We start from the raw sequence: 10,732 nt of genomic DNA on the forward strand, positions 1-10,732 counted from the left end.
TTTTAAGTAGAGACAGGGTTTCACCATGTTGGTCAGGTTGGTCTTGAACTCCTGACCTCAGATGATCCGCCTGCCTTGGCCTCCCGAAGTGCTGGGATTACAGGTGTGAGCCACCACACCCAGCCCAGCCCTCACTTTTTGAGTCCCTCTGATACCAGGAAGATGGTCAGACCCACGCTGAGGGTGCTTGCCTTCCTCCACATCACCTGCTCCCCAGGGTTACTGACCTATGTCGCTTGCAGCCCCTTCAGAGGCAGAGACCACACGGTCTGGTCTGTATCTTGGCATCGTGCTCATCACAAACATGGTCCTTGGCATAACGCTGAGTGCCCAACAAATAAATGTGTGCTAAATACTGAATACCCAAGCCTGGAGCTGTAGAAGACTATGGTCTGCTTGTTTCTAATGCACAGACTTGTGGTTGCACCATCATATTCGCGTGGCTACAATGGAAGATGACTTTAGAAGAATGGGTTTGCGGAAAGCATTGAAAGGCTACTTACCTGCTGGACATTTGCCCCACGAAAACTATCTTCTAGGATTCTGACCATCTTTGTTCTCAATCTATGAACATTTTATAAGGCATCCTAAGGGCTACAGAAGCAATTCCCAACTGGTATTACAAGAAAATTGTTTTGAGGGCTATTTAATGGTTAAGTGCAGGAAAATCCAACTTTATGGTGTTAACTGCCAACGATGAAACAAAAGTAAAAAGGCTTTCTAAATGCAATGTGGTATCCTGGGTTGGATCCAGGAGCATAAAAAGGAAATTACTGGAAAACCAGCAAAATTTTAAAAGTCTATAGTTTAGCCAGTAGTGTTGCACCAATGTTAAACTCAGTTTTGACAAATGCACCATGGTAATCTACTATGTAACATTAGGGCAAATTAAGTAAAGAGTATAAAGGAATTCTCTGTACTATGTTCACTACTCTTCTATTAGGTCGAAAAATTATCCTAAAATATAACACTTAAAAAATAATAATAAACAGGTTTTTCATTTACACCAGGTCATGCCAGAGTGTTCAATGTAAAAGATACATCATGCATCTTCAGGACGGGATCTTATTTCCATGGTTATTCCATATTCTCAAGCTCTGGTGAAAGGTTTAGTAACAGTATCTGCTATGGACTTCCATGCATGTAATTTCTTTAATTCTAGGCAAGAGGCCTTATGAATGCCATTATAGAGTTGGAAATGGAAGCTCCTCAAAATAGCCTTCTATCCGCCACTCAGAAAAAGTGGCAGAGCCAAGTGACAATTGCAGGTTGTGCTTTTTCTTTCTTTCTTTTTTTGAGATGGAGTCTTGCTCTGTCACCCAGTCTGGAGTGTAGTGGCACGATCTCAGCTCACTGAAGACGGCGCCTCCTGGGGTTCAAGCAATTCTCCTGACCCAGCCTCCTGAGTAGCTGGGATTACAGGTGCCTGCCACCAAGTCTGGCTAATTTTTGTATTTTTAGTAGAGATGGGGTTTCACCACATTGGCCAGGCTGGTCTTGAACTCCAGACCTCAAGTGATCTGCCTGCCTCAGCCTCCCGAAGTACTGGGATTACAGGTGTCAGTCACTGTGCCCGGCCAGGTTATGCATTTTCTATCCTGGCAAGCTGATGACTTAATAAAAAATGAACAGTTAACATCTACATAGCACATATTACACAGCAGGTACTGCTCTCAGTGCTTCTCTTGGAATACTCTATTTAATCTGACCACTTCAGAATAAAAACCAAAAAACATTTTTAAATAAGCCTATTACTATAAAAATTAAAAAGTGGGAGTATTAAGTTATCTCAAAATTTGTCCCAAGCAGACCTTGGGTGGGACAGAGCTGAGGAAAGAACTCTACCCAGGGGGGATCTGGGTGGCTAGACAGGAGCAGCCTGGCAGGAGGCACTAATGTTTTGCTAAATTCTTGCAGTTTTTCTTAAAAATTATTCACCTACGTTTTATTCCAAAATAGATCCACACTTGTTTTACAGTAAAATATTTCAAAATATTTGCCAGGTAAATTTCTTAATTTCTTCCTGAACAACCTTTCAGAAAAACGACCAGTTAAGGCAAGAGGCGCCTGTGGGCACTGCCTCATAAAGCAGCCCCTGCCATCAGCTCTCCCGTGTGAGAGGCCTGAGCTGGGCACTCGCCAGGGTCCCCTTAGGCCTTAGAGGCCTGCACACTGTGCCTCTGCTGGCCCCTCCCAGATGCGGCGAAGAAACACGTTGTGAGGAGAACCAGGTATTCCCAGGGTTTAGGACACATCTGCTGGCCTCACATGGAGCTCCTCTCCAGATCCAGTCTGCTCACCCAGGGGCTCGGAGTCCTTCTGGCCAGCTGTCCTGTGCACCATGGCTGGAAACGTGATCGTCAACTTGCTGTTGTGTTCCTTTCGGACAACAGATCGCCCAGTCCTGCGCAGGAGGACAGTTGTGATTGAGGAGATAAAAAACCCGTAAGATATTTAATAATAGCCATGAGTGACTGCCCAGAGACGTCTCACCTGGGGAAAGGGCCCTGATACTTACTTGCAGTGGGGACAGCGCTTAGCATTCATATGTGCCTTCCAGAAGACAGCAGTGAGCTTGCTCTTGCTCTCACACACGTTCTTTACCTGTTTTTTTTAAAAAAGTCAGAGAACCTTGGAGTGCCATTTTGAAGAGAATCCAATATATTTACTTTATAGTTTTCACCTTTTATTTTTAACCAGAGGAAACACCCCTACCACCACTTTCTTAAACAAAATCTTCCATAGAACCCTAATATAGTTGAGCTCTGACAATTATTCAGCGACCTCTTTAAACCTTCAGTTTCCTCAATTATAATATGGGAATAAGAATAGTAACCACCGCAGCAAGCTCTTACTAAGATAAATAATCACGAATGCAGTGGGGGCTAAAAATACAGCCAGCACTCACTAAATGCTAGTTACTTTCACTTGTAAAAGGAAGCCCTGGATGCAGCTAGTCTGCCTCAGAAGGACCTCAGAGTTCTGAGGAAGGCACATTCACAGTCCAGCCACATGAGTGGCTCTGCACCTGGCAGCAGATGGGAACCATCTGGGAGCTTTTGTAACTCCATTTGGACCCTACCCCAGACCAATTAAATCAGAATCTCTGGTGTGAAACCCAAGCAGGAAGTGAAGCAGATTGCAAGACTATTATCACAGGTGAATTATCTACCCATTCATTCATTGAACAAATTAATACTTAGGCAGTGTATGGAGGGGAAAATAAGGTAGCGGTGGGTTAGAGACAAATGATGGAGAAGGAAAAAAAAGACCTGATGCCATTTTTTAAGAAGAGGCTTGCTGGATGCTATACCGAAACCAACTAATGTCACATAATCCTCTCATTGGTCCTGCAGGCAGGCATTAGAGATTAGATAGTGGACACTCAGGGACAGTTGCGCAATTCGTGAGGTTGCAGGTCTCATGAGAGACAGAGTTCAGATTCAAACCCTGGTCTACTATGGGAAGCCAGAAGTATACGCAAAGGACAACACAAAGGGAAAGTGATAAAATAATGCCAAAAACAGCATGGGAGAAAGACAGTGTTAACTCACATGTGCGCCCTGGGACCCCAGGAGGTTGTTCTGCACAATTTCAGCTGTGTATTGTTCTAATTCCTCCTGAATTTCAGAAGCAGAGGGATCAGCATTTTCTTCCAGAAACTGGAAAACAAAGAGGAAAACCACATTATCACGGTAATGTACACCTCTGATGAGCAGCACAACTGGGACCAGCCTCTCCAAGGGTGGAAAAGATTCATTTGAAGGGAGAAAAAGAAACCATGGCTACTGTGTTGCACTTTCAAAAGAGTGAGACAACATATAGCTGTTAAAAAAAAATCAAACGAGGTCAGGCATGGTGGCTCACACTTGTAATCCCAGCACTTTGGGAGGCAGAGGCAGGCAGATCACTAGAGCTCAGAAGTTTGAGACCAGCCCGAGCAACATGCTAAAACCCCATCTCTACCAAAAATATAAAGTTAGCCAGATGTGGTGGCATCTACTTGTGGTCCCGACTAGTTGGTAGGCTGATGTGGGAAGATCGCTGGGAGGGGGATGTTGCAGCGAGCCAAGATCGTACCACTGCACTCCAGCCTAGTTGACAGAGCCAGACACCATCTCAAAAAAAAAAAAAAAAAAAAAAAATCCAGTGAGAACATCCTATTTCCAATAATGGTGGGCTAGATTCCCCAGACCAAACCTAAGACTGCAAAGAACCAAGACAGGTTAAAATATTTTAAAAATCTTAACGCTCTGAAGAGCTGACAGGACAGTGAGGAATAAATAACCAGAGCAGACTAAAGGGGAAAAAGAATCTAGTGAGATGAAAGAGCATGCAGCCACGTGCACTGATGTGGGGCTTTGGTGCTATGCTGAGGCAGGACATCACTTGGGGTACTCATGTGCCCCAGGAAATAAGCCCATGATGCTCCCCAGGAGCCCTGGCCTTGAGTGCATTTTCCAATGCAGCAATTTTGAACTTTTTATTCACAAACCCTCAAATGATGTAGGAAACAGAAATGGAAGTCTTAACCTAAGCCGGGTACAGTGGTGCCTCTGCAGTCCCAGCTACTCCAGATGCTGAGATAGGGGCTCACTTGAGCCCAGGTGTTTGAGGTTGCAGTGTGCTATGATTGTACCTGTGAATTACCACTGCACTCCAGTGCTTGCCTAAGCAACACAGTGAGATCCTGCCTTTAAAAAGAACAAATTTAAAAACCTAAAGCTTTTTTAGTATAAGGTTAGAAATCTAACAGGAAGCCATCATTCTTCACCCCCAACACATAAACATAGTAAGCTGGAACACAAAGGGCTGTACTCTCAGGAAACTACCAGCCCTTGTATAATCACTCAGGCCATCCAGGGAGCTTTAAGCATTGAACCTGGATAATGACAGTCCCAAGTTGGCAGTGGTGCCATGCACACAGCAGAAGCAATGAGAATCTTCTCTGGAGAAGGCAGCATCATCCTAGCCCTCAAATTATTCCCATAAATAATTTTTATTTTTACATTTATTTTTTATAATTATTAGAAAACTAAAGGTAGCATCTTGTTATGTTACCCAGGCTGCTCTTTAACTCCTGGGCTTGAGAAATCCTCCGACCTCAGCCTCCCAAAGTGCTAGGATTACAGGCATTAACCACTGTGTCCAGCCCCAACAAAGAATTTTTAAAGGACAAGGACAGACAAACTGTCAAAAATAAATACACAAGGGGACAGGGAAAGGAGGGAGGGTTTTTTGGGACATAAACAATATGCTGACATTGAACTGGACTGTAAGGGTGATGGTTACTTTGTATTGGACTGTACATACAATTAAAGCATTTTTGTGTATATTTTACAAAAAAAAAGATTAAGGTATAATAGTAGGCACCATGAATAATTTTATGCCAATAAATCTGAAACTTTAAATGAAATGAGGGAATTCCTCATATAACTTACTGTTAGCACTGGTTTAAGAAAATCCTTTCTTTCTCTCTCTCAATCTCTCTTTTGGACAAATGTGACCATGAGTTAACTTTTTAGCTCTGTTCCCTCGGAAACATAATAAAAGTAGAAACAGGCCAGGTACGGTGGCTCACGCCTGTAATCCCAGCACTTTGGGAGGCCAAGATAGGCAGATCACCTGAGGTCAGGAGTTCAAGACCAGCCTGGCCAACATGGTGAAACCCCATCTCTACTTAAAATATAAAAATTAGCTGGGCATGGTGTTGGACACCTGTAATCCCAGCTACTTGGGAGGGTGAGGCAAGAGAATTGCTTGAACCTGGAAGGTGGAGGTTGCAGTAAGCCAAGAGCGTGCCATTGCACTCTAGCCTAGCCTGCTCAATAAGAGCGAGACTCCATCTCAAAAAAAAAAAAAAAAAAAAAAGACAACTCATCAGACACATTTTTGGGTCAGGCTCAAATGAAATTCATGATTCCAAGGGTCTTCTAGACTGATCCAAAGATTTTTTCCCCATCACCAAAAGCTGGAAAAACAATTACTACAAAGCAATTTGTAGATTCAGTGCAATCCCTATCAAAATACCAATGACATTCTTTGCAGAAACAGAAAAAAAAAAAAATTGTAACATTTGTATGGAACCACAAAAGACCCTGAACAGCCAAAGCAATCTTGAGCAAAAAGAACAAAGCTAGAGGCATCACACTACCAGAATTCAAAATATACTACAAAGCTGTAGTAACCAAAACAGTAGGGTACTGGCATGAAAACAGAAACATAGGCCAATGAAAACAGAGAACCCAAAAATTAATCTACATATCTACAGCAAACTGATATTTGCAAAAAGTGCCAAGAATATACATTGGGGAAAAGGACAGTGCCTTTAATAAATGATGCTGGGAAAATTGGATATCCATATGCAGAAGAATGAAACTAGATCTCCACCCCTTCCCTCTACAAAAATCAACTCAAAATTGATCAATGACCTAAATACAAGGTCTGGAAAAATATTTTATGAATCAGACCTTGAAGCACAGGCAACAAAAGCCAAAGTAAACAAATGGAATTATATCAAACTAAAAAGCTTCCGCACAGCAAAGTAGTCAGTCAATAAAAAGACAAGCTACGGAATAGGAGAAAATATTTGCGAACTATTCATCTTAGGGGCAGAGGCTTAATATCCAGAATATATAAGGAACTCAAACATCTCAACAGCAAAAAATCCCAAACAATTCAATTAAAAAATGGGCAAATCATCTCAACATTCTCAAAACACACACAAATGGCTAACAAATATATGAAAAAATGTTCGATGTCACTAGTCACTGGGAAAACACAAATCAAAACCACAATAAGGTTTCATCTCATCCCAGTTAGGATCGCTATCCCCAAAAGACAAAAAAAAAAAAAAACAAATGCTGGTGAGGATATGGAGAAAAGGGAACTCTTATACACTGTTGGTGGGAATGTAAACTAGTATAGCCACTATGGGAAACATATGAGGGTTCCTCAATAAACTACAAATAGGACTACCATATGATCCGGCATCCCACTATTGGGCAATTATCCAAAAGAAAAGAAATTAGAATATCAAAGAGGTATCGGTATCCCCATGTTTATTGCAGCACTATTCACAATAGCCAAGATATGGAACCAACCTAGATGTCCAATAATAGATAAAGGGATAAAGCAAATGTGATATATATACACAATGGAATACTATTTGGCCATAATAAAGCATGAAATCCTGTCATTTGCAACAACATAGATGGAACTGGAGGACATCATGTGAAATAAGCCAGGAACAGAAAGTAAAACACTACATGTTCTTACTCATATGTGGAAGCCAAAAAAAAGTTGATCTCATAGAAGTAAAAGTAGAATAGAGAATACTAGAAGCTAAGAAGGATAGGGAAAAGAGGGGAACAGGAAGAGATTTGTTAAAGGAGATAAAATTACAATTAGACAAGAGGAATAAATTCTAGTGTTCTACCCCATTATAGGATGACCATAGCTAACAATAATATAGTTTCAAACAGCTAGAAGAATATAGTATGTTCGCAACACAAAGAAATGATAAATGTTTGAGGTGACAGATATGCTAATTATCCTGATCTGATCACTATACACTGTCTGTATCACACCATCATTATGTACCCCATAAAATATGTATACATATTATGTGTTAATAAAAAAAAAGACCAAAAAAGCCAAACACCCAAGAAGTAAACACAGTAAGCATTACCAATAGGTGAACAACCTGACATCATAGGCCTCCTAAAATGATGCAATACAAAGTACCCTGTATCATGTAGGTTGTATTCTTGCCAAAAAGTGAATCTAATTACGGGAAATAATCAGACAATCTAAAATGTAAGAAATCCTATCAGACAACTGGCCTTGAGCCTCCAAAAAGGTCAGTATCATGAAAAAGAATTCTCTACATTACAATGTTCTACTTTAAGACCAATCAAAGAGATGTAACCATCAAAAGCAATGTCTTTTGATTGAATAAACCTTGACTGAATCCTCGGTCCAGAAAATCAGAAAAAGCTCATAAATGGATTAAATGGTATTTCACTATTGTTTCTATTAACATTCCTTTTATTATTCTTATAGCTTCCTGTTTTCACACTCAGCTATTGGTATCCAGTTATAAGATATAAAGATCAAACGTTCTGGTGAGTATCAGCATGGTAACTAAGACAATATACAAGCATCTCTAGTTCTCCACCACTTTGCGTTTCCTGATTTCTGTGACCACCACTACCCACCTACCCTGTTCAGAATTCTCTCAAGCTCGTAGACTGCTTGTAGGGCCCCGACTTCCAGAACCCTTAGCTGGCAGAGTAAGAGGTGAATCACGGCCCGGGGACAAGTCAGCATGTGGCAGTTTAAACAAGAGCCCCGAAGCAGCAGGTACAGCTTCTGAAGAGGGAATAAAAACGAACAGGATATTAGAAAGAGACACAGTAGTCATGGTGATTTTCAGTATACTCACAAGTTTCTTCATGTAGTCAGTCTATTCCTTTAAAAACTCTACTTCAGCCTACAAGTTAGAAAGGTCTTTGTTATCTTAAGAACCAAATATTCCCCTCTATTTTTTTTTAAGGTTTTATTTTAATCCATTTAGATTTGAAATTTACTTTGGGCGTATGACCTGAGGTAGAGAAATATCTTTATTTTATTCCAAGATTTAATTAAGACCCTTCTCGGCCAGGTGCGGTGGCTCACGCCCGTAATCCCAGCATTTTGGGAGGCCAAGGCGGGCGGATCGATCGCTTGAGGCCAGGAGTTTGAGACCAGCCTGGCCAACATGGTGAACCTGTCTCTTGTAATTTTTGTAAAAATATAAAAATTAGCTGGCATGGTGGCATGTGCCTGTAATCCCAGCTACTTGGGAGGCTGAGGCACAAGAATCACTTGAATCCAGGAGGCAGGGGTTACAGTGAGCCAAGACCGTGCCACTGCACTCCAGCCTGGGAGACAGAATGAAACTGTCTTAAAAACAAAAACAAAAAAAGACACTTCTCTTTAACATGATTAACAGACAAAAATCATGTCCATGTATACCAACATATGTGCAGCTTAAAAAAAAAAAAAATCCTGCAAGTGAGGTTAGCTGAAATAAAAAGCTGAAAATGTACAAGCATGACTCTACACAGAAGCTTAATTCTGACCTCACTGTTGGGCTTTCTGGGGCTTTGCTTCTCCTGCCACCACCCAAGAGCCTATAGAGACACCTAAAAGGCTCAGGAGGCCTTGAGAACACTGAAGCTCTCTCTATTACCAGGCAGGTGCCACTGAGATTTCTGAAGAGCACAAAGCCCCTGAAACAAAAGGTGTAGGGAATGAATCTGAACCCTCCCTGGCCCTCCACGTGAATGGAATCAGGCTGTGGCTCTACTCAACTGGAAGCAAACTGATACTCATTTATTTAGGGCCACAGGGTAAGTTGAAGTTATTGTATTTGGCTCAAAGCTTCAAAATCTCATTCTACAGAATGCTTTCATTGGAATGTCTGGGGCTTAACGTCCTTAGACCACTCTTGTGGGAGAGAGGCAGAACTCATAAATTCCACCAGCAGCCCTGAGACCCACACAACTAAGGCAGCACTTACATCGAAGAGGAGAGGGTTATACACCGTGAGTGGAAGCTCAATGTGGCCCAGGTGCCCGGAGCAGTTGTTGAAGTCCTGCACGCAGGTGGAGCACACCTCTTTGGAATCTGCAGGACCCAAAGCTAAATCGTACAGGCCATTTGCCGATGGGTTCCCCAGGCTGTCCACGTACCGAGGGTTTGTAATGGATTTAACACTTAATTTCCTAAGGGGATAAAAAAGACCAAGAGGAAAGCTAAGGTTACCAACCTCTCTGATATTTCCTTTCCAGCACAAAACTGTAGTTAAGTGATGATTTAATGCCTGCTTGATAGCTCTGGAGGGCACAATCTCTGTCTGCCTTGCTCACCAGTGCACCCCAATACTAAGTGCAGAGTTGGTATCCAACAGTTAATAAATACATATGTGCTAAATGAATGAGTGGTAACATCTTAAAAACAGATTTAGAACAAAACTTGCACTAAGTATATTGGTAAACTGTTTATAAAAACAAGTTAAGCATCTACTATACACTGCCTGCTTCACAGGCAGCATTTTTCCATCTTTTTTTTTTTTTAAACAAGGTCTCACTCTTGTTGCCCAGGCTGGAGTGCACTGGTGCAACCTTGACTCACTGCAGCCTCGAACTCCTGGGCTCCAGTGATCCTCCCACCTCAGCCTCCTGAGTAGCTGGGACCACAGACACGTGCCACTATGCCCAACTAATTTTTCGATTAATATTTTTTTTGTAGAGACAGGATTTCGCCATGTTACCCAGGCTGGTCTTGAATTCCTGAGCTCTACAGATCCCTCTGCCTCAGCCTCCCAAAGTGCTGGGATTACAGCAGTGAGCCACCATGCCTGGCCACATTATTTAGTTTGATCTTAATCCTCTGAAATGGTCATCACTACATGTACTTTTCAGGGGATGAAACCAAGGCTCAGGGAATTTAGGTGATCGAATTCAGGTGACACAAACAGAATGTGGGGGAGGCAGGATATGGAACAGACTTAACTCCAAAGTCTACCCAGTTCAATGAAGAGAATGTGATGCAACAATCCCTGTATGCAGAAATAGTAAATTTGACATTAAACACATATAGTCAAACCTTAAAAAAGGTTTCAGGCCGGGTGCAGTGGCTCAAGCCTGTAATCCCAGCACTTTGGGAGGCCGAGACGGGCGGATCA

At 41.9% G+C, this 10,732-nt stretch overlaps 1 protein-coding gene across 1 annotated transcript in view; it reads right to left on the reverse strand.

Annotated features, from left to right (window-relative positions):
• Positions 1-10,732, reverse strand: part of POLR1A (polymerase (RNA) I polypeptide A, 194kDa) — a 74,677-nt gene that overhangs the window by 58,692 nt on the left and 5,253 nt on the right. Inside the window, exons 2-6 of the mRNA XM_011925770.1 lie at positions 9,566-9,770; positions 8,224-8,373; positions 3,555-3,662; positions 2,519-2,604; positions 2,301-2,404 (exon numbers count right to left, since the gene is read on the reverse strand). Coding sequence (XP_011781160.1) covers positions 2,301-2,404; positions 2,519-2,604; positions 3,555-3,662; positions 8,224-8,373; positions 9,566-9,770 — 653 coding nt within the window. The remainder of the gene's footprint in view (positions 1-2,300; positions 2,405-2,518; positions 2,605-3,554; positions 3,663-8,223; positions 8,374-9,565; positions 9,771-10,732) is intronic.

Source organism: Colobus angolensis, unplaced genomic scaffold (genome assembly GCF_000951035.1).
Source record: "Colobus angolensis palliatus isolate OR3802 unplaced genomic scaffold, Cang.pa_1.0 Scaffold118, whole genome shotgun sequence".
In the NCBI taxonomy this organism is placed as follows: Eukaryota; Metazoa; Chordata; class Mammalia; order Primates; family Cercopithecidae; genus Colobus; species Colobus angolensis.